This window comes from Amborella trichopoda, chromosome 5, assembly GCF_054954075.1.
Source record: "Amborella trichopoda isolate Santa Cruz 75 chromosome 5, AtrichopodaSantaCruz75HAP2 v2.0, whole genome shotgun sequence".
Taxonomy (NCBI): domain Eukaryota; kingdom Viridiplantae; phylum Streptophyta; class Magnoliopsida; order Amborellales; family Amborellaceae; genus Amborella; species Amborella trichopoda.
Genome location: NC_142340.1, coordinates 2647418 through 2671896, shown reverse-complemented (window position 1 = coordinate 2671896; position 24479 = coordinate 2647418). Strand labels below are relative to the sequence as shown.

The following is a 24479-nucleotide window of genomic DNA, read 5'->3' as shown; positions in this document are numbered from 1 at the left end:
TTAAAACAAAATAAATTTATTTTTAGCTCTTAAACCAAGAACGACACGTTATTGTACTAGTGGCGGGTTCAGGAACGAAATATCAAGTAAAATATTGCCTTTCCAAGCAATTTTTGTTTTTTTTACATTGGATTAGTGCGACTTTATTTTCTTCTACCGGTATAATTGAGGCTTTTATGGACTTCTTTTTTCTCTTCTTCTCACTATCTTTATTATTTATATTCCCCTCTCTCTCGGCTGCTTTACTCTGTAATCTCCCATCGCCAAAGAGAGAGATATGTATGTCTCTCCACAAGGAAGAAGAGAAGTAGACGCATTGACATCCTTTTTGTTCTGCCCTCTGAATCAGGCATGTATTGACGTCTTATTTTTCCCACTTTTTCATTCTCTTTTTCTCTCTGTACGATTGTTTTGATTAAAAGAAAAAGAATGTAATTGGTTTTTCATATATATATATATATATAACATGGAATGAAAAGCAACACAGCAATACATATAGCACAAAGATTTAATGCGGTTCAGCCACAAACGTGACTTACATCCACGGAAGAATGCCATTGAGAGTGAGGGCAAGAAAAGGTATCAGGCTTGGAAACCTCAACAAAACTTCTAAACATGTTACAGTCTGGAATTTGAGTAAAAATTAAACTTGAGCAGAACACAGAAGTTTGCACAATACGAGTGCCTCGCAAGAACTTATATAAAATTGTAGTAACTGCAAATAGAATTAAAGAAACAACAACAACGACTATGTTCTTCATGTCATCATGCCAGCTGCGTAGCGCTGTACTCTTTCCGTCTGTTAAGCTCAGCCACCACTGCAAAACCAGAAGGCTCGCTTGTGTCAGAAGAGCAAGAAGGAATGGTTGTGTCGGAAAGGAAGCGCGTCATCGCGATCAAACAGAACACTAGCAAGAAAAATACGAGCAACCCCAATGACATGAGGCACCACGCCACCCAGCCATGGGCTCCCACATGCGGCATGACAATCCATGCTGCGGCCATGAAGGCGACCAATAACATAGCGACCGCTGCCCACAATATACGTCTCGTCATGACTGCTAGCTTCGTAAGTGGTCCAGGGCGGTATGGTATGACGACAATGTCAAGTATGAGAATGGTGAGAGAGAGAAGAAGTGCTAGGCCATTAACGACTGCAAACACCTTAAAAGCTGCGGTGTGTGCCCTAGTAGCTGTGCCTGCGGCTGCTCCGTCACTGTTAACGCCACCAGGAGGGCTAATTCCCGCAGCGAAGGATGCAGTGGCTATTAGCGCAGCAACCACTGAAGTTGTACCCCTAGAGCTCTTTATGCCTTCAAGCCATTGTTCTTGAAAATGGCCATCTTTTTCTGCTTTGTCTCTATTTTCAGGCTGATTTTGGTTTCTCTGAGATTGGCTTTGTAGATCCTCTACTGACCGGTCGTTCGGAGGTCGCGTTTGGTCCTCTGTATTTGCTCGGCTTTCCATATACGTTACGAGCTGCAAATTTGGTGTGGGGATTAGGGCTGCTCACAAACAATTATTGTGTGTGATTTTTTTCTGCAGACCATGGACATTGAGATCTTAGCCCCCCATTTATCCCTACCTCCACCTTAGGGCCAGCAGCAGGCTGGGTCTGGGTCTGGGTCCTGGCTCTAGCCTCCCCTTGTCCACATAGGGCTGGCTTAGGCCCGACCCAGACCTGGGCAAAGAGGCCCTGTACAGGCTCGGCACCCAGCCAAAAGGGCCCTGGCCAAATAGAATCAAATAAAAATAAAAGAAAAACTGAAGAAAGAAGGGCTAGCTGGACCGGGCCGAACTAGTCATGGCTTGGCACAAGCCTTGCCTAGTGCTAGCCTTTGGTTGCCCTCGGATTACATGATGTATGTTGTGGCCCAGGCCCTTGTTTTTTTTAATTCTGAGCCAGCGAACAAGTCCTTTGCATGGGCGTTTTATAGAGGTAATGGACTCAATTGCCCCTCCAAAAATTAGAACTCAAATTTCAAATCACTTGAGCACAATATTGCCTTTCAACACTAAAACTTTGTCTTTATTTTCTTTTTGTTTTTTGGCAAGTTCAGTAGGGATGGGTCCCTACACGTTGTACAAATTGAGCTTGATGCGTCATGAGCTTTGAGCACATTTACACGATGTGGTAGCATACACACGATGTAAAAATGTTTAATGTAATTCAAACTCTTACAAGTTATTTGCTTTGACTGAGAATACCCTTTTTTTTCATGGCATTGTGGTCGGCGCGCCTAATGAATGGGTTTGAGCTTACCTTGCTTTGGCTCGACTCATTTAAGTTCTTGTCTAATCAAAGAGGTCAAGCCAAGCCCAATACAAGTTTACCTATGACTGGGCCCACGGCTAGGTGGTCAACGTGGTAGATTGTCACAATATAGTGTCTTGAATTTTATTTCTACCATAGGTTCCTTATCCCTACATAACTATCCATCTCAATGTATATATATAACTTTGATAGAGCTTCTCTGCAGAACCCAAGAAGGGCAGGTGGAGGTGGGATCATTAGAGGTGAAGATGGTTCCTTTGTTGCTACATTTACATAACTTCTTGGAGTTGCATCAAATAATTATGTTGAATTTCATGCTTTGCATGTTGGAGTGGATCTTGCCATCAAGTAAGACTGCGACACACTCGTTAAAAAGGCCATAGTTTTTTTGAGACGCTACCATATGGTGTACCAAACCGCCTAATTGTATTTCCTTTTCTTTACTCCATGATATTGCACAATTGCCTCAAGAGTTGTAAATTTATGAGATGCTATCTCTTTTTATTATTATTTAATGAAAAACATGTAGGGACCTTCTCCCCACTTACTTACCAAAAAAAATAAGATAATCAAGTATTGCTCAAGCCAAATAGTTCATACTCATGTCTAATGTCAATCAGGACCTCTACCCATCCAAGTCAAGATTGAACATTCGCAAGCTCAACTTGGTTGAGCTCTTTGACACCCCTAGATTTTCCTTGTGAGAATAGCTAGATATTGGAATTGTTGTTCAAGTGGGTTTTAGTGTCCAGGGCTGCAATACAAGGACCAACGCTTGAATCCAACTTCCAATATGAAAGATAAAGAGAAAACTATGTATTCCCCCTTGGCAGTAATTTCTTGGCATTTCCTCATCACTTTTTAAATCACAACAAATAACCCAATAATTAGTTATTTTTGTAGCCACCCCCCAGCAATTGAGTACCTTTTACTGCAAAAAAAAATCCCCCGTGTACCAATGATTCTCTCTTTAAGAATTCGAAATTTCAAGGTTTTAAATAGAGAAACTATTTGAAAAATTGTCAATAAATAAACTATCTAAAATTTCAAGTTTTATTTTAAGTTTTAGAGAGAATCTCTCTAGAACTTTGAAAGCCTTAAGGGAGAAAGTGAAGGAGTCGAAACCACTGTTGTTTTATACATTGGGGCTATTTTCATCCACAATAAAGTTAACTATTTTTTTGTAGGGATGGCTGCAAAAATAAATAGTAATTTAATCATATGTTCTAAGAAGTGCTGAGGGCGGCCACGCCTAAAAAATACGGCTCGAGGGGTATATACATAAGCTTCACAATGGGAAAAAAAAACAATACAGGCAATTTTCTAATACCAGACAAGTAATGCAAGTGAAGAATGTAATTACTCCCATTATAGAAATTTTCTCTCATAAAACTAAGTAGAGGAAGTGACCACTCACCGCATGTTGTCCGGCCACTTTGGCCAAGTGAATGAGAGTGTTCCCATGGTTATCTGGTACATGAATTAGATCAATCACAGACTCCTTATCTTGGGGGAATGAGATCAAGACGTTCAGGAACTCAAATTTATTGTATTTTGCACATAGAAGCAAAACTGTCTCACCCTTATCAGTTAAACTTGTGGTAGATTGGGGACAAAGAACCATTGCGCTTGAGAACATTGAGTAGTCCCCATTCATGGCTACATAATGGACGGGGGTCCTTCCATCTCTGTCCCTAAGGAAGCAAAGCTTGCCGGGATTGGTCCTAAGAAGCAATTCGTAAACTTCTCTGCACCCATTGGCTGCAGCTAGGTGCATGGGGGTGAGACCTTCGTGGTTTACTGCGTGTGCCATATCTGGCCTGAGATTGAGGATCTCTCCAGCGATCGTAGCATGCCCAAACCTTGCGGTTACATGGAGGCAGGTGTCACCAGACAAAGGCATAACTTCGCGTAAGATGAACTTGTCTTCCTCAATCAATCCTTGGAAGGCCGTGAAATTGCCGGTCTCACAGACCTCATATAACCTCAGGTCCATTGTTCCAAGGAAGAATTGCAAGGGATCTCTCTCTATCTCTACCTGTTAATACGAATTGAAAGGACCTCTCTCTATGTATATATATACACGTTAATATTGGCAGATATCTAAAGATGGAGAGGAGAAGAAGAGCCACTGTGAAGCAGAAGCAAAGAGCCACCATGAAGTCTCAAAAAAGAAAAAGAAAAAGGGAAAGAGAGAGAGAAAGAAAGGAAAAGCAAATTGAGAATAAAAAAAAGCAAATTGAGAATAAAAAAAAGCTAAACTGGATAAAAGCAAATGAGGAACAAGTCCCATCTTCAGTGTCTTGATAAATGGTGGAAATGATAAATGGTGGAAAGGTGCAAAGCCATTGCCCCCAAAATAATCAGGCAGGTGTTTGGGTAATTCAGTGGAGAAGACGGACCTACACATTTTTTCAAATAGACTAGAAGTTAACTTTTTAAACTTGTTAATAGGGTGGTGTTATTGATGGAAATGAGAACCACAATGCAGTGACTACGGTGTAGCTCCTACCACCATGACCTCAGCCCCTTCTATAAAATGAGTTCATTTGGCACATTGTGAAACTCGAACAAGTTCCACCAGGTTTACCAATTGCTTTTATTTTATGCACAAATGGGAAATGGTCTCGTCCCCATGCGACACTGCCGCACAATCTTCCAATGATGAATGATAGCACTCCGATTTGAGCTTGAGATGTTAGTACTTGATGTAAAGCAGTGCTACATTTTTAAGTTCGATGCCTATTGTTGAACTACTGAACCCTTTTACCCCTGGTACTCCAAAAAGTAAAAAATATTACATACTGACTTTAGAAAAGATGCAGTATTGCTACATAGTCTATATTTAGGTTATGTTATTGAGAACCTACTTCCTTGAGTTTTCCTATTCTCATTTTACCCCTGTTAGAAATTCTGATCTTTTCAAAACAAATAATTATTGTAATATTCGGATTATTCGAAACATGTAAACTTTCAAACTACCTAAATATAAAATTGATGTCTTTGAGCGATTCAAAAGTTGACTTTTTGATCTGCCCACACTAAGAGCTTTTCTTTTTATATTCACTCCTATTGAAGTGTCGTACGCATAGCTCTCATTGTGGCCAACTAGACTAAAGAAGTGTCTTTTGATCAGCTTGCATAATGCAATTGGGGAGAATTACTAAAAGAAAATTGTTTCATACGGGATGGACCGCATTTCTACATATGCGGCCAAGAAAGTGTAAAGCCTCCATTTAAAAAAGATGGATGCAAGTAGGTGCTCCATCTAAAAACAATGAAAACCAACGGTTCAAATGTTTTCTTATTGGAATTATTATTTCTAGTTTTTACAATTGATTTATTTTTTCATATTCATGATCTCCATGTTACAGATTATATGTACTTAAAACTTAAGTTTTAAAATCCATCTAAAAACTAGATTTATTAAGAGGCCTGCATATGTAGCAGCATAAAACCAAGAACATTACTAAATCCCTCAAGTTTGGATGTTTTTCTCCTAGTACCCCCTATTGAAAAGTGTCCATCACCTATTACCCAATTTTATTTTATTTTTTCCTTCTACCCCTAGGATACTTTTTAGCTATATTTATGAGGAAAATTGTTTTATGCGGGCTGGACCGCACTTCTAAATATGCGGTTCAAAAAGTGTAAAGCATCCATCTTAAAGATAGATGCAAGTAGGTGTTCCATCTAAAAACAATAGAAACTAATGGTCCAAATGTTATATATATAAAAGTGAAGGTCAGGTTTGCATAAGGTGCCTAACTTATACTACAAAAGTAAGGCACACCTCTAAATTTGTAAGAATATATAATTATAGTGTTAGAAATCTTATGGTGGCTTAAAAAGTTATATTTTATCCTAAAATTTAAAATTCAAAAATGGTAGAGATGGAGCAATTCTATAAACACTCGAAAATATTAAAAATAGACTGTCCAAATAACTATTTAGAAGAGCACTATTTTTAGGACTTCAATTTTTTTCTTTATATCCATACATTTTAAAGTCGAGATGGTCAATTGAAAGATTTTCCAACTTCGAATCACTCTTTTATACTGAATTTTGAGGTGTAGCTTACAGGCTCCAGTATAGGGTTGTGACCAATATAAAAACCTTTTCGGCATATGTATTAGGAACCCACGATGCACCAAGTGCAGTTCAAGTTCCTCCCAAAAGTGATCCTTGAGACTCGCTGAGTTAGGGCCATAAACAGCTGTCTTTCCATATCAAAACCAAATAGTTATTTGATTTGAATTTGGTCATAAAATTGATCAATAAGTTTCTTGATTGATTAATCAAATGATCCAAGAATAATTTCAGCTCTAAACTTGATTTAAATCATATGTATTAGGATTTAAGAACCTTCTTAGATGCAGAATCTCAAAAGTTGAATCCCATCATGATCGTGTACTTGTCCAGCTAGAAACAAAATAGGAATAAGAGAGAGAAACAAAGCATGGAAGACATAATACGATAAATAAAGCATGAAAAACACACCATAGGTTCACCCTAAGAGGGCTACATCTACGAGCTTGACAAATTGAAATCCACCATACCAACGAAAGTTACGTTAAAGATTTTGAGACATAGAGTAACCTCTATAATTGAAGTATGTTTACCTCTATAACCCTCAACAAAACGTTGTCGAGTAAACCCTTTTAGACCGAGTCTCCCAATTGACACCATCGTCGACCTCTCATCTCTATTCCACTGACCATCTTTATTCCACTGTCTAAGAGGAGAGCCTTGACACCAAAAAAGGGAAACCGCCCAACATCTACACCAAAAAGTGGAAATCACCCAAAATCTTCATATAGAAACCACTTCAAAACTATCCTCTCAGGGGGAAACTACCCAAAATCTTCATATTGAAACTGCTCTCCAGCCTCTCAATTCATATGGGAACCGTTTCTCTACAAAAATAAACAGCCTCTCAATCTACAGGAGGCACATCTGTGATGTTGCTGTTGAGGATTGATGTCTTGTATTTTGAAATAGTTTACTACACTATGATTGAAAAAGTTAGTCAAATCTAACTAAAGTATCAACAAATATTTATAATTGTATTTTAAATAAGGGAAAGTATATAATGAGACCATTTACTTTTTCTACAAGGTGGTTACAATAAGTCTTGACCATTGGATGTGAAATTGGGTGGCTGCATTTATTTTATTGACCATGCTCAAAGTTCAAATAAAAAAAAAAAAGTTTTCGAACTTTGTGACACACTTAAGCTATCATATTTTACATCATATGGTTGTAAGTAATTGTGACGTCCCTATTCTAAAAGCAAATTTGTTGAGGATTGATGTCTTGTATTCTGAGGAAATAGATTTGTCAAGGTGGAGTAAAAACGATGACTCTTGAGGGCCATTAAAAGCCCGTAGGGCTTGAGGCCTAGAAGAGTCGTCTTGATAGGTTGACTCGACAGACTCAGCCCATGTGGGGGTTCGAGGGCGGCAGCGCCTGAGAAAAAATTCGGATATATCCGTACATGGGATTTGATATATCTGGGACTTAATATATATCCGTACAAAGGTATTTTGGTAATTTGTACCATTTATCTGAAACTTGATATATATTGTTGCGATTGGGGGTTTATCTTGGGTTAAGGGAAAAACGTAGACTGCTATGTAATCAGAGAGGCGTGAGGAAGAGAGCTTTTTTTGTAACCCTATTCTCCATTGCCAGTAAAGAAGTTCTCATCTCCCGTGGACGTAGGCATGTTGCCGAACCACGTATATCATTGCATTGTGATTGATGGTCTCTTTCTTTTGTGTTTGTTTTTTCTTTTTAGTTTTCGTGGATTGTTTTTCGTTTCTACAGTTTCTCCATAAAAAACTCTCTTCTCTCTGTTCTCAATCTACAGAAGGAACATCCATGGTGTTTTTCTTCATCAAAATCTCTCTTCTCTCAAAGGGAGGCCTTTCAAATGAAGGTCTTTCTCTTCATAGGAAGCTCTATTCTCTCAAAAGGAGGCCTTGCCAATGCCCTCTTCGCTCAAAGGGAGGCCTTGGCACATCTGTGATGTTTCTCTCCATAGAAACTTAGCTCTCTTCTCTCAAAAGGAGGCCTTGGCACATCCGAGGGTGGCTTTGGCACTTCCGTGGTGTTTCTCTTCATATGAAGCTCTCTTCTCTCATTCTATAGGAAGCATATCCTCTTCATAGAAAGCTCTCTTCTCTCAATCTACAGGAGCCACATTCGTGGTGTTTCTATTCATAGGAAGCTCTTTTCTCTCAAAGGAAGACTCTTCATAGTAAGATCTCTTCTATAAAAAGCTCTATTCTCTCAATCCTTTGAGGCCATAATAGTCTCTTCTCTCAATCCTTTGAGGCCTTGCCATTGAGGACTTACCGATGTTGAGGGGAGGCAATGCCTCTCTCTTTTGAGGAAGCCATCTTTCCTATATGATAACCGAAATAAGGCACATAAATTCTTTGAACTTTCATCTATATATATAATGTTAGGAGTACACAACAAATAATAAACATTCATACATATATATCTCAAGAACCAACAGAAATATCCCATATTACTAATCTCAATCCCTTAATCCCATATAATATAGGATTTTCAAATTTTGGAAAATCACCATATGTAGCAATATGTTTCGATGATCTAGAAATATAATTTTGCTGTTGTTATCTTTGCTGCAGAACTCGACGTAAAATATCCAATATGGTGTGGTTTTTAAGACATAATTTGTTCTAATTAAATCCAAGAATTCTCTAGACATAAATGCCTGCGGTAGATACAATTTTCAGCCAAAATGGTTGCTGCATTTAGATCCCATTATCAAAATTGAACTGATTTTTCTACTGACAAAAATATTAAAGTGAATGAGGTATTGTTTAGAGAGAAAGGTAAGTGGATTAATCGTTGAATAGAGAGAAGGCAAGGCGATGAATATATATATATATATGAAAGTGCTGATATTAACCCACTAGCTCATATGAATATGAACATATGAGCCTGACAGTTCAGATTGAATCTGGACCGATCTGACGATCACGACTTTATTTTATGTTTGATATTTGTTTTATTTTCTACAAATCCAAATAACTTAAAATTTTAGGTGTCCATTCTTCTTATCAAGACGTACCTAATAAAAATATTTAAAAAATAATTTATAAAAATTAAATTGACCAAAATACCCTCAAAATGTTTTAGAGGTATTTTGATCAATTTATTTATTGTAACATATTTTTTGATATTTTTATTAGATTATTCTATTTTTGAAGAACGCATATATAAAATTTCAAGTTCTTAGGATTTATAAAAAAAATTAAAAGTTAAATAAGAAATGAAGTCGTGACTGTCAGATCGGTCGAGATCCAATCTGAGCTATTGAGCTCATATGTTCATATAAGCTAGTCAACTAATATCAGAATTTCCCATATATATATATATATATATATATAGATATATATATATATATATATATATATATATATATATATATATATATATATATATATATATATATATATATATATATATATATATATATATATGTAAAAAAGAGCAAACGTCGGCCGCTATAATGAATAGTAATATAAGTGGAATCTCAACTGTCATATATTCATCATATGGTTAAAAATACATATCACTATATTAATTTTTTTAGAAATAGGATCATAATAAAAATTTAGCAATATGTACTAAAAAATAGGGTTCACAATTAAAAAATATATAAAAATATTTCCCAAACTACAAATGACCGAAATACCCTTGAAAATGATGGGGGTAATTTGGACATTTTAAATTATTAAAAATAATTTTTTTATATGGTGCATAATAGTGTTAACTATATACACTAAAAATTTCATCTTAATCAGATTTATAGATAAAAATTGAAATTAAAATATTGGTTTATATTTTTAACCACTTGATGAAGATCTAACGGTTGAGATTCCACCTATATTAGTATTCCACCTATATATATATATATATATATATATATATATATATATATATATATATATATATAAATGAAGCTAAAGCTGTGGTTAACCTACTAGTTCATAACTATATATGAGTCCAACGGCCCAGATTGAATATAGATCGACTTGATGGTCACGAACTCATTTCACATTTAAATTTTGATGTTTTTTTTTCACAAATCCAAATCACTTGTAATTTTAGGCATCTATTTTTTAAAAATAAAAGAATCTAATTTCACATTTCACTTATGAAAATTATCATGTAGAGATAGTTAGTTGGTTCCAAAACTTTTAAATTGAAAGAATTGTCCTAAGGTGGTCTTTTTATCAAAGGAGTCAACTTATAGTATACTCCAGGAGGTGTACGTCTCCTTGTTTATTTAACCATAATGTATTTAAGGAGTGTGTGGGGATTATCACGTGTCCTATCCGGTATTATTATTGGTAGATAGGATGGAAATTTATGAAAAAAAAGCCACCGGGGTGCTTATAAATTTTAGAAAAAACTCTAAAAAAAAAAGAAAGAAAGAAAATGGAAGAGGCTTAGTTTATTTTCCATTAGATGGGAAAAACGGTCCATTTACCCTAATTATCATCTAGTTATAATTAGTTGGATCGTGATATTTTCAGATAATAAAAAAAAAAAACTCCCGAGTTAGTATTTTGCCCAAGGGAGTGCATGTATAGTATGCTCCCAAATGAATACAACATCAGCTCTCGTCATATATGGATACAATAAATAGACAAAAATCTGTTTTCGCTAATTTGAGGTGGAAACGGCAAACAACTAAAAAAAGGGTGCGGTTTCCAAACAATTGAATTAGAACCTAACTTTAAATAGTATTGAGAAATGTGGTTTCAATATTGGAAATCTTTGTAATAGTCTTAAAATATATTTTTATGTTTATTTATAAAATTTAACGCTTTAAAAATAGTGTAGATCGACAAATCTATAAAAACTTGAAAATCTTAGATGTTGACGGCCTAAAAACGCGTAACAAAATATATTATTTTCAAGACTTGAAATCCATTTTTTTCTCATGTCCATGCATCTTAATGTCAAGATGATCGATTTGAAGATATTTTGCCATCAAAATAACCTCTTCTAAAAAATTTTTTGAAGTAAGCTCAAATTTGATTGTTTAAAACCACCGCTCTATATAAACTTTTCCCAAAAAAAAGACGTTTATATTTTCCGTTCTCTTTTATTTATTTATCTCGTAAAAAGAAAATACTCTTTGTAACTTCACATCAAACTTTTTTCTACCGGTTTGCAAGCGTCACGCTATGTGATCCTAGCAACTGTGGAGTTATGGTTCTTTCTCTCTCTTAAAAATTTGATTAGCCACCATCAATATCTTACGAAGTGCTATGAGTTTTTTAAGTGTATGTTTGTAAATTCGAACCGAAACGGTTAATCGGAAATGGGCCTCGAAGCGGTCTAATTGGCATAACCAGTAGTAAATCGGCCTATTCAACCGCTCTAATCGAGCAAGTCTCGAGTGGTAAAAAAAGTGTTAAAACAAATTAAAAAAATATATAAAAAAAATCTACTAAAATATGAAAAGCATATAAAAAATGACTAAAACAAAACACATTCAAACGAAGTTAAAAATTAATGAAAAAAATAAATTTTAACCCATTTTATATTTTCTAAGGGCTATTTTAAAAACTTTCTAAAAAAATTGAGAAAATATAAAAGTAAGTATTAATGATCAAATCAATTTTTAATATTTACCATAATGTAAAGAATATTTAAAAATACATTACAAATCAAATTCATTGTTTTTGAGAATTTTTATATATATTTTTAATTTTTTTTTAAATACCGGTTGATCACCTTAACCGCTCCAAACCGGAACCGGCCATTGGCCGATTTCGATCTAATCAGGCGGTTAACGGTTAGATCAGGCCATTTTGTGAACAATGGTATCATTCTCCTTTTGATATGAGCCTCACTAAGAGTACAGCCCTTTTTTTTTTTAACCAGGATTCAAAATTTTATTGAAATGTTAAAAGGAGATTACATCATCGGAGATAGTTAGAGAATAAAGCCCAACCCCCTCTTTAGCCAGAGCATCAGCTATCCTATTGGCCTCTCGAAAGACATAAGAGAACGTAACAGATAAGGAAGCAGAGATATCCAAAATCTGTAGCCATAATGATCGAAGATCCCAAGGAATCGTTTGTTCCTTTCTACAACATCTAATTGTATTTAAAGAGTCACCTTCAACAATACAATTGATACCTAGGTTATGGTGTTTGAAAATCAACAGCCCTCTAAGTAAATCACACATTTTTGCTCAGTTCGAAATTGCTATCCCAATTAGTCCTGCATAGGAAGTTCCCAAAACAGTCTCAAATAATTCTCCCAATACCAGCCGTATCTGGATTACCCATAGAGTTACCATCGAAATTAATCTTAAGGCAACCAAGAGGGGGAGCAAGCCATAGACTCGTTCGCCTGTACTTCCTTACCCCAAGAGTAAAGAGACTGGAGAGATTGGCCATGACATCCACCTTCGTAATACCCCAACCTTCCTTAGATACAGATAAACAAGACCATATCGATAGTCTGATTAGGTTAATCACCTTGAGGGGGGGTAGAGTAATAATTTCAAAGGTCATTCTATTCCTCTCTTTCCACACTTCCCACATGAGCATTCCTACCGCAATCTGCCAAATAACTCTCCCAATTTTTGGTAAAAAATGAATAGAGAAACTCAGAAACCCTCTGTGGCATTACCATGAAAATTCCTACTACCCCAAACAGCCAATGCCAAATCCGAGAAGAGTATGAACAGTGCAACAACAGATGTGCAAAAGATTCACCATCTTGTATACAAAGCAGACAAATATTAGGCAGAATTTTACCTTTCTTCATCAAATTATCTACAGTTAAAATATTGTGTTGTTCCGCTAACCAAATAAAAATTTGAACTTTATGAGGAATAGGTCATTTCCATATCTGGACAATATCAGGAAAGGACCATCTGTAGTGATCATGGAAGAACAAATTGTAGCAGGACTTAACTTAGAAAATACCATCACTCTCAATCTCCCAAACCAACTCATCTTCCACATCATGTGAGATATAAACCTTGTTTAGCAACTCCATCAAAGCACACCATTGAGAGAATACCACATCATTTAGCCTTCGATATCTAAGATTGACATTCGAAGAAAAACTTTATCCTCTTCTTTCTACAACATCCTCAATGAGCAAATCTGGTTTAGTAGCCACACGAAAAAGGTCAGGGAATGCAATTTTTAGTGGGAACTCTCCAATCCACTTAGGTGCCAAAACAAAACCTGTCGGCCATTTCCAACATTCCATTTAAAATATCCTGAGATCATAGGCCTACAATTATAAATGGCTTTCCAATTGAAAGAAATCTCCTTCCCTCTCCTACCACCAAGCCAGACATTGTGATTATCCATCCCATAATTTGACTGTAACACCATAAACCAAAGATGATCTTTGAGTTGTGCACTGCGCCACCACCATTTGCACAGAAGAGCCTCATTAAATTTTCTAATATTTCGAATCCTGAGGCCCCCTTCTCGTTTGGGAGTACACACCTGATCTCATCTAACCAAGTGAAACTTTATATGCTCTTCACTCGACCCCCAAAGGATATCTCTCTTCATCTTCTCTAATCTTCTCCCAACAGAGGCAGGACCAAAGACATTTGGTATACTGGGAGATTTGTCAGGCAAGACCACAATAATATAACCCTACCCTTAAGAGATAGGTATTTATGTTTTCATAAATCAAGTTACACTTGCACTCTCTCAATGACCTTATCCCAAACCACAATAGGAAAATTAGAGTAAAAAATAGGTAGGCCCAAGTAAGATATAGGAAAGGATCCCACTTTACAATCCGCCACGCATGCCAGGCTCAGCCACATTTACTCCACAATTAATGGTTACCAAAGAATACTTGTGCAGGTTTACTTTGATCCCCATTACAACTTCGCAAATTTCTAAAAATCTGGTAATATTTTCCAACTGCGTGGCCTGCGCATCACGAAACACAAGTGTATCATACACATACTGAAGATGAGACACTGTGATATCTGAATTTGTAATTTTTAATCCTGAGAAAGCCCCACTCCTTTCCACTTTACTCAACATGAGCTTAAAACACTCTGCATAAATGGTATAAAAACAATATTGAAAGTATAGCCCTCGATAAATTAAATTGTGGATAAGAATTTATGTAGCCTATCTTAGTTATTGGTATCAACAATAATGATGACAATTATAAGTCTCATTTATTTTAAAATCTTTTTTTTCTTTTTTTTTTTGAAATCATGATAAGTCTCCTTTTGATATCATCTTGGGTAGTAACATATGTGAAAGCAACATCCTCAATATTTATTTTGGAGGAAACGTAAACTACAATTTAGCATATTTTATTTAGGACATGGTCTCTATGCGATCAAGCTTGCATATGTAGAAATATAGGTCTATTAATAGATTTATATTTTAGATGGGTTTTTGGACTTAATTTTAAGGACATGTAATCTCTAACATGGAGATCATGAATATGAATAAATAAATAAACTTTAAAAATTAGAAATAATAATTCTAGTAAGAAAATATTTGAACCGTTAGTTTCCACTGTTTTTAAATGGAACACCTAGGGTAAAATAGGTACTAGGGATACATTTTAGATCTTAAATATTGGGATGTAATCTCTATGATTCATGGAATAATATAGACAACAATTTCATAAATACACTCTGCACAATAGGAAAAAACTAATGCCTTGAGATTGAATGGAGACCGTCCAATTTCCAAGGGGTTAGATCTAAATGTCACAAAACTAAAAGTTTCAAATTTTTAATTTAAAAAATGATCATCTAGTAAGTGTTACATGGTTCCCAAAGTTTTATACTAAAAAAATCAACCTAGTTATATGTTTTGACTTGGGGACTAGATACACAGTATGCTCCTATAGAAGCACAATATATATGCTCAATCTGTAAATATTTGGGGATCTTAAAATAGACGGTCAAGATAACTTGTTACAAGATACATTATTTTTCTTACTTAAAAATCTTTCTTTCTTTATATCCACATATTTAGAAGTTGAGATGATGCATTGGAGGGTTCTATAGCATCACAAAACACTCTTTTAGAGGATTTTTAAAGAATATGATACTTCAATAATGGAAGGTAGCAACCTTATATAAACTTTCTCCACAATTGAACTGTTAATTTTAAAAGATTATATCTACCAAAAATAATTGAAAAGATTCTTAAAAGGAATCTAGGATATGTTTAGGAACGAATATTAAAAGACTTCAAGTCAACTTTGGAATGAATTATCAATTGTGGCAGGCTGCAAGTTTGGAATAAAGTAGATGAGAGTCATCCAAGTCTTGCAGGTTTCAAATATCTTATTATTTGCAACATGGCCCAATACCTGTGAGAGAAAGAGGGTCTGATAAGCTACCCTATTTTTATATTATGGGAGAAGCTTCCCACAAAAGAATTAGAAGAGACGAAGTCAATTGGTTTAATCATGCATAGGATAAAGAAGTGGTTGGATGAAACCCGAGTGAGAGAGGGGGGCGAAAGATACTGAAAAATTACTTTTTAGGTTTTTTCTTTTTTTTTTTTTTCTCTATATATGTACACTCTTTTTTGAGTCCATTTTTTCCATAAATTACGCACACTTTCGTTCTTTAGGTGGGCGTTTTTTTCCCCTTAATTGCCCCATATCTGATCATATCAACAGCAGAGCAGGAAGGAAATCAATGCTATTATACGAAGCATAAATCAATCTAAAGGATTTCCTACTACCACATGAATATATTATACATTTACTTCCTTGGGCAAAATACATGGAAGGAATGCGTTTTAGGTCTCAAAATTTGGGGATGTAATATCTACGACCCATAGAATAATCTCAACAAAAGGTTTCCAAAATAAACTCTCTATGTACTAGAAAAAATAATGCCTCAAGATTGAACAGAGATCACCTAATTTTTGAAGTGCTAGATATTAGTTTCACAAAACTCAAACATCAAAATTTTCTTTTAAAATAATCATCAAGTACTTTTTATATTGTTCTAAAAATTTTAGAGTAAAAAAATCAATGTACCTAGGTTATGATCAAGGGAGTAAATGCACAATATCCTCCAGTGGGAGCATAATATATGGTGGATAAATGAGTTTTTGTTTGGTTCACCCCTGTCCCGCAATGTAACATCGAAGTAGGGGGTGTGCATAATGTTTGTAACATCAAAGTAACGGGTGTGCATAATGTTTGAAAAAACTAGACCCATACTGTAATAATATGCTATTTTTGTGAGGGGTCAATTACCAAATGGACAGTCATTTGCTCGAAATTACAAGCACCACCCCCTCCTCCGTGTAAAGTTCGTTTTTTTTTAAGTTGCCTTCTTGTACAGCAATTCAAATACTAGATAGGGAAAAGGCTAATTTTAAAAATAACAGAATTGTTGTGCATTTCAAGTACCAGATAAGAGGAGGGCTAATTTTAGATGTTTTTCATCCAGTGTTTAAAATATTAGACAACTCTTTCATATAATAATAATAATAAATAGAAAAAAAGAATGTGAGCATTAGTTCTCTCTCTGCCCAAGGGAAGATCTTTGACATCTCACTCAAGCAAAATTAAAAGGGTCTGGGAATGGTTGTGCAATGCCTGAACTTTATTATTAGTAGTAGAGAAGTGGCAGTAATGGTGGCACCCCTTCAGATCTCCATGACCCACATGTAATCTTTGACATCTCACTCAAGCAAAATTAAAAGGGTCTGGGAATGGTTGTGCAATGCCTGAACTTTATTATTAGTAGTAGAGAAGTGGCAGTAATGGTGGCACCCCTTCAATTCTCCATGACCCACATGTAAACTCTATAGAAAACTTTAGAGAGAGAGAGGAACTCTTGAGAAAGTAATTGGGCCCCACACAATTTTTTGTAGTGGTGCTTTGATACATATTCCTCTTGAGAAAGTAATTGCGCCCCACACAATTTTTTGTAGTGGTGCTTTGATATATATATATATATATATATATATATATAATGTTAATATAATGGTGTAATGTCCACTTTTCTATCTTGTTACATGTAATATACAGTTTCCTATCTTGTTATATTCTCTTCTCAAAAGGACATAGCAATATATAATTTCCTATCTTGTTACAAGTTTTGACATTTTTTTATATTACAGCAACCTAGCGCTTGAAGAAAAATCCACCCCCAATATACTATGATGATATTAGTGAGTCGGACGTTGTTTTTGGTAATCCATTATATGCCTACACTCTGCGTCGGGACCTTCATGGTCAGGATAGCGATCTACCTAAATTTGATGAAGATCCAGTTGAAGGTAAATACCAGTAGGTTTGGATTTTCAATTGAAATCATCATTTATTAATGTCATGTATAACCCTATTTTTAATGAAGTCTTGTATTTGATGAAGGTCCTATATTTGATAAAGAACAAAATGAAATGAGAGAACTTGGCCTTGAGCTAGTACGGATATCTAACATTCTCCACTGAGACCAGTAAGTTTGGATCTTCAATTGAAATCATCATTTATTAATGTCATGGATAGCCCTATTTTTAATGAAGGTCTTATATTTGATGAAAGTCCTATATTTGATGAAGAACAGAATGAAATGAAGAAATTGGCCTTGAGGCAGTACAGATATCGAACTTTCTCATCAATGGAGAGTTGGATAAGCAAGATATCAATCCAAACCTAGAAGAGATCGAGCTTATGGAGATACTTAAGGAAGAAAAAAATAGATTTAAAGGAGAATCGATAAGTGAAGTTAGTTTAGTCATTGAAGCACCCATTTTGAATATGCTCCCTTAATATATTTTAGAGCTGATATACAATGACCATTCCTCAAGAGTTTCTCATTTGTAATACACAAACATTGTGGTTTGATTAGTGCAGTAACCCACAAGTCCTAGGATCGTGCTTACAATATTTAGGTCGAAAAAAATTGCAGGGACTAATAGAAATTTCATCTTAGCATAATTTAAATCTCGAGGACGAGTTGTTTTCCAAACCAATGGATAATGATGCAGATAAAGATCAGATGAATTCATTTGTTTTTATTCTTTTCAAAGTTTTGAGGACTTAATATCCATACATTTTAAAGTCGAGATGGTCAATTGAAAGATTTTCCAACTTCGAATCACTCTTTTATACTGAATTTATAGGTGTAGCTTACAGGCTCCAGTATAGGGTTGTAACCAATATAAAAACCTTTTTGGCATATGTATTAGGAACCCACGATGCACCAAGTGCAGTTCAAGTTCCTCCCAAAAGTGATCCTTGAGACTCGCTGAGTTAGGGCCATAAACAGCTGTCTTTCCATATCAAAACCAAATAGTTATTTGATTTGAATTTGGTCATAAAATTGATCAATAAGTTTCTTGATTGATTAATCAAATGATCCAAGAATAATTTCAGCTCTAAACTTGATTTAAATCATATGTATTAGGATTTAAGAACCTTCTTAGATGCAGAATCTCAAAAGTTGAATCCCATCATGATCGTGTACTTGTCCAGCTAGAAACAAAATAGGAATAAGAGAGAGAAACAAAGCATGAAAGACATAATACGATAAATAAAGCATGAAAAACACACCATAGGTTCACACTAAGAGGCTACATCTACGAGCTCGACAAATTGAAATCCACCATACCAACGAAAGTTACATTAAAGATTTTGGGACATAGAGTAACCTCTATAATTGAAGTATGTTTATCTCTATAACCCTCAACAAAACGTTGTCGAGTAAACCCTTTTAGACCAAGTCTCCCAATTGACACCATCGTCGACCTCTCATCTTTATTCCACTGACCATCTTTATTCCACAGATAAACTACTATCTAAGAGGAGAGCCTTGACACCAAAAAAGGGAAACCGCCCAACATCTACACCAAAAAGTGGAAATCACCCAAAATCTTCATATGGAAACCACTTCAAAACTATCCTCTCAGGGGGAAACTACCCAAAATCTTCATATTGAAACTGCTCTCCAGCCTCTCAATTCATATGGGAACCGTTTCTCTACAAAAATAAACAGCCTCTCAATCTACAGGAGGCACATCTGTGATGTTGCTGTTGAGGATTGATGTCTTGTATTTTGAAATAGTTTACTACACTATGATTTAAAAAGTTAGTCAAATCTAACGAAAGTATCAACAAATATTTATAATTGTATTTTAAATAAGGGAAAGTATATAATGAGACCATTTACTTTTTCTACAAGGTGGTTACAATAAGTCTTGACCATTGGATGTGAAATTGGGTGGCTGCATTTATTTTATTGACCATGCTCAAAGTTCAAATAAAAAAAAAAAAGTTTTCGAACTTTGTGACACACTTAAGCTATCATATTTTACATCATATGGTTGTAAGTAATTGTGACGTCCCTATTCTAAAAGCAAATTTGTTGAGGATTGATGTCTTGTATTCTGAGGAAATAGATTTGTCAAGGTGGAGTAAAAACGATGACTCTTGAGGGCCATTAAAAGCCCGAAGGCCTGTAGGGCTTGAGGCCTAGAAGAGTCGTCTTGATAGATTGACTCGACAGACTCAGCCCATGTGGGGGTTCGAGGGCGCCAACGCCTGAGAAAAAATTCGGATATATCCGTACATGGGATTTGATATATCTGGGACTTAATATATATCCGTACAAAGGTATTTTGGTAATTTGTACCATTTATCTGAAACTTGATATATATTGTTGCGATTGGGGGTTTATCTTGGGTTAAGGAAAAAACGTAGACTGCTATGTAATCAGAGAGGCGTGAGGAAGAGAGCTTTTTTGTAACCCTATTCTCCATTGCCAGTAAAGAAGTTCTCATCTCCCGTGGACGTAGGCATGTTGCCGAACCACGTATATCATTGCGTTGTGATTGATAGTCTCTTTCATTTGTGTTTGTTTTTTCTTTTTAGTTTTCGTGGATTGTTTTTCGTTTCTACAGTTTCTCCATAAAAAACTCTCTTCTCTCTGTTCTCAATCTACAGAAGGAACATCCATGGTGTTTTTCTTCATCAAAATCTCTCTTCTCTCAAAGGGAGGCCTTTCAAATGAAGGTCTTTCTCTTCATAGGAAGCTCTATTCTCTCAAAAGGAGGCCTTGCCAATGCCCTCTTCGCTCAAAGGGAGGCCTTGGCACATCTGTGATGTTTCTCTCCATAGAAACTTAGCTCTCTTCTCTCAAAAGGAGGCCTTGGCATATCCGAGGGTGGCTTTGGCACTTCCGTGGTGTTTCTCTCCATATGAAGCTCTCTTCTCTCATTCTATAGGAAGCATATCCTCTTCATAGAAAGCTCTCTTCTCTCAATCTACAGGAGCCACATTCGTGGTGTTTCTCTTCATAGGAAGCTCTTTTCTCTCAAAGGAAGACTCTTCATAGTAAGATCTCTTCTATAAAAGCTCTATTCTCTCAATCCTTTGAGGCCATAATAGTCTCTTCTCTCAATCCTTTGAGGCCTTGCCATTGAGGACTTACCGATGTTGAGGGGAGGCAATGCCTCTCTCTTTTGAGGAAGCCATCTTTCCTATATGATAACCGAAATAAGGCACATAAATTCTTTGAACTTTCATCTATATATATAATGTTAGGAGTACACAACAAATAATAAACATTCATACATATATATCTCAAGAACCAACAGAAATATCTCATATTACTAATCTCAATCCCTCAATCCCATATGATATAGGATTTTCAAATTTTGGAAAATCACCATATGTAACAATTTGTTTCGATGATCTTGAAATATAATTTCGCTGTTGTTATCTTTGCTGCAGAACACGACGTAAAATATCCAATATGGTGTGGTTTTTAAGACATAATTTGTTCTAATTAAATCCAAGAATTCTCTAGACATAAATGCCTGCGGTAGATACAATTTTCAGCCAAAATGGTTGCTGCATTTAGATCCCATTATCAAAATTGAATTGATTTTTCTACTGACAAAAATATTAAAGTGAATGAGGTATTGTTTAGAGAGAAAGGTAAGTGGATTAATCGTTGAATAGAGAGAAGGCAAGGCGATGAATATATATATATATATGAAAGTGCTGATATTAACCCACTAGCTCATATGAATATGAACATATGAGCCTGACAGTTCAGATTGAATCTGGACCGATCTGACGATCACGACTTTATTTTATGTTTGAATTTTGTTTTATTTTCTACAAATTCAAATAACTTAAAATTTTAGGTGTCCATTCTTCTTATCAAGATGTACCTAATAAAAATATTTAAAAAATAATTTATAAAAATTAAATTGACCAAAATACCCTCAAAATGTTTTAGAGGTATTTTGATCAATTTATTTATTGTAAATTATTTTTTGATATTTTTATTAGATTATTCTATTTTTGAAGAACGCATATATAAAATTTCAAGTTATTTGGATTTGTAAAAAAAATTAAAAGTTAAATAAGAAATGAAGTCGTGACTGTCAGATCGGTCGATATCCAATCTGAGCTATTGAGCTCATATGTTCATATAAGCTAGTCAACTAATATCAGAATTTCCCATATATATATATATATATATATATATATATATATATATATATATATATATATATATATATATATATATATATATATATATATATATATATATATATATATATGAAAAAGAGAGCAAACGCCGGCCGCTATAATGAATAGTAATATAAGTAGAATCTCAATTGTCATATATTCATCATATGGTTAAAAATACATATCACTATATTAATTTTTTTAGAAATAGGATCATAATAAAACTTTAGCCCTATGTACTAAAAAATAGGGTTCACAATTAAAAAATATATAAAAATATTTCCCAAACTACAAATGATCGAAATACCCTTGAAAATGATGGGGGTAATTTGGACATTTTAAATTATTAAAAATAATTTTTTTATATGGTGCATAATAGTGTTAACTATATACACTAAAAATTTCATCTTAATCAGATTTATAGATAAAAATTGAAATTAAAATATTGATTTATATTTTTAACCACTTGATGAAGATCTAACGGTTGAGATTCCACCTATATTAGTATTCCACCTATATATATATATATATATATATATATAAATGAAGGTAAAGCTGTGGTTAACCTACTAGTTCATAACTATATATGAGTCCAACGGCCCAGATTGAATATAGATCGATTTGATGGTCACGAACTCATTTCACATTTAAATTTTGATGTTTTTTTTTTACAAATCCAAATCACTTGTAATTTTAGGTATCTATTTTTTAAAAATAAAAGAATCTAATTTCACATTTCACTTTTGAAAATTATCATGTAGAGATAGTTAGTTGGTTCCAAAACTTTTAAATTGAAAGAATTGTCCTAAGGTGGTCTTTTTATCAAAGGAGTCAACTTATAGTATACTCCAGGAGGTGTACGTCTCCTTGTTTATTTAACCATAATGTATTTAAGGAGTGTGTGGGGCTTATCACGTGTCCTATCCGGTATTATTATTGCTAGATAGGATGGAAATTTATGAAAAAAAAGCCACCGGGATGCTCATAAATTTTAGAAAAAACTCAAAAAAAAAAGAAAGAAAGAAAACGGAAGAGGCTTAGTTTATTTTCCATTAGATGGGCAAAACGGTCCTTTTACCCTAGATGATAATTATCATCTAGTTATAATTAGTTGGATCGTGATATTTTCAGATAATAAAAAAAAAAAACTCCCGAGTTAGTATTTTGCCCAAGGGAGTGCATGTATAGTATGCTCCCAAATGAATACAACATCAGCTCTCGTCATATATGGATACAATAAATAGACAAAAATCTGTTTTCGCTAATTTGAGGTGGAAACGGCAAACAACTAAAAAAAGGGTGCCGTTTCTAAACAATCGAATTAGAACCTACCTTCAAATAGTATTGAGAAATGTGGTTTCAATATTGGAAATCTTTGTAATAGTCTTAAAATATATTTTTATGTTTATTTATAAAATTTAACGCTTTAAAAATAGTGTAGATCGACAAATCTATAAAAACTTGAAAATCTTAGATATTGACGGCCTAAAAACGCATAACAAAATATATTATTTTCAAAACTTGAAATCCATTTTTTTCTCATGTCCATGCATCTTAATGTCAAGATGATCGATTTGAAGATATTTTGCCATCAAACAACCTCTTCTAATAAAATTTTTGAAGTAAGCTCAAATTTGATTGTTTAAAACCACCGCTCTATATAAACTTTTCCCAAAAAAAAGACGTTTATATTTTCCGTTCTCTTTTATTTATTTATCTCGTAAAAAGAAAATACTTTTTGTAACTTCACATCAAACTTTTTTCTACCGGTTTGCAAGCGTCACGCTATGTGATCCTAGCAACTGTGGAGTTATGGTTCTTTCTCTCTCTTAAAAATTTGATTAGCCACCATCAATATCTTACGAAGTGCTATGAGTTTTTTAAGTGTATGTTTGTAAATTCGAACCGAAACGGTTAATCGGAAATGGGCCTCGAAGCGGTCTAACTGGCGTAACTAGTAGTAAATCGGCCTATTCAACCGCTCTAACCGAGCAAGTCTCGAGTGGTAAAAAAAGTGTTAAAAAAAATTAAAAAAATATATAAAAAAAATCTACTAAAATATGAAAAGCATATAAAAAATGACTAAAACAAAACACATTCAAATGAAGTTAAAAATTAATGAAAAAAATAAATTTTAACCCATTTTATATTTTCTAAGGGCTATTTTAAAAACTTTCTAAAAAAATGAGAAAATATTAAAGTAAGTATTAATGATCAAATCAATTTTTAATATTTACCATAATGTAAAGAACATTTAAAAATACATTACAAATCAAATTCATTATTTTTGAGAATTTTTATATATATTTTTATTTTTTTTTAAATACCGGTTGATCACTTTAACCGCTCCAAACCGGAACCTGCCATTGGCCGATTCCGATCTAACCAGGCGGTTAACGGTTAGATCAGGCCATTTTGTGAACAATGGTATCAATCTCCTTTTGATAAGAGCCTCACTAAGAGTATAGCCCTTTTTTTTTTTTAACCAGGATTCAAAATTTTATTGAAATGTTAAAAGGAGATTACATCATCGGAGATAGTTAGAGAATAAAGCCCAACCCCCTCTTTAGCCAGAGCATCAGCTATCCTATTGGCCTCTCGAAAGACATGAGAGAACGTAACAGATAAGGAAGCAGAGATATCCAAAATCTGTAGCAATAATGATCGGAGATCCCAAAGA

General features: G+C 34.5%; 1 protein-coding gene across 7 annotated transcripts; it reads right to left on the bottom strand.

Moving 5' to 3' along the window:
* Window positions 1–496: 496 nt before the first annotated feature.
* On the bottom strand, window positions 497–4446 carry LOC18443337 (ankyrin repeat-containing protein At2g01680). 7 transcript variants are annotated; one of them, XM_020672988.2, is made up of 3 exons: window positions 3857–4421; window positions 3693–3745; window positions 497–1479 (listed from the first exon to the last, which is right to left on the bottom strand). In XM_020672988.2, exons 1-3 carry the CDS (start codon window positions 4269–4271, stop codon window positions 766–768), a joined length of 1182 nt encoding a protein of 393 aa, XP_020528647.1. In that variant the 5' UTR covers window positions 4272–4421; the 3' UTR covers window positions 497–765. The 7 variants fall into 7 exon arrangements, with proteins under 7 accessions (XP_020528647.1, XP_088722928.1, XP_088722929.1 ...); XM_088866802.1 differs by having other exon boundaries at window positions 497–1539; window positions 3857–4415; XM_088866803.1 differs by having other exon boundaries at window positions 497–1505; window positions 3857–4415.
* Window positions 4447–24479: the final 20033 nt, after the last annotated feature.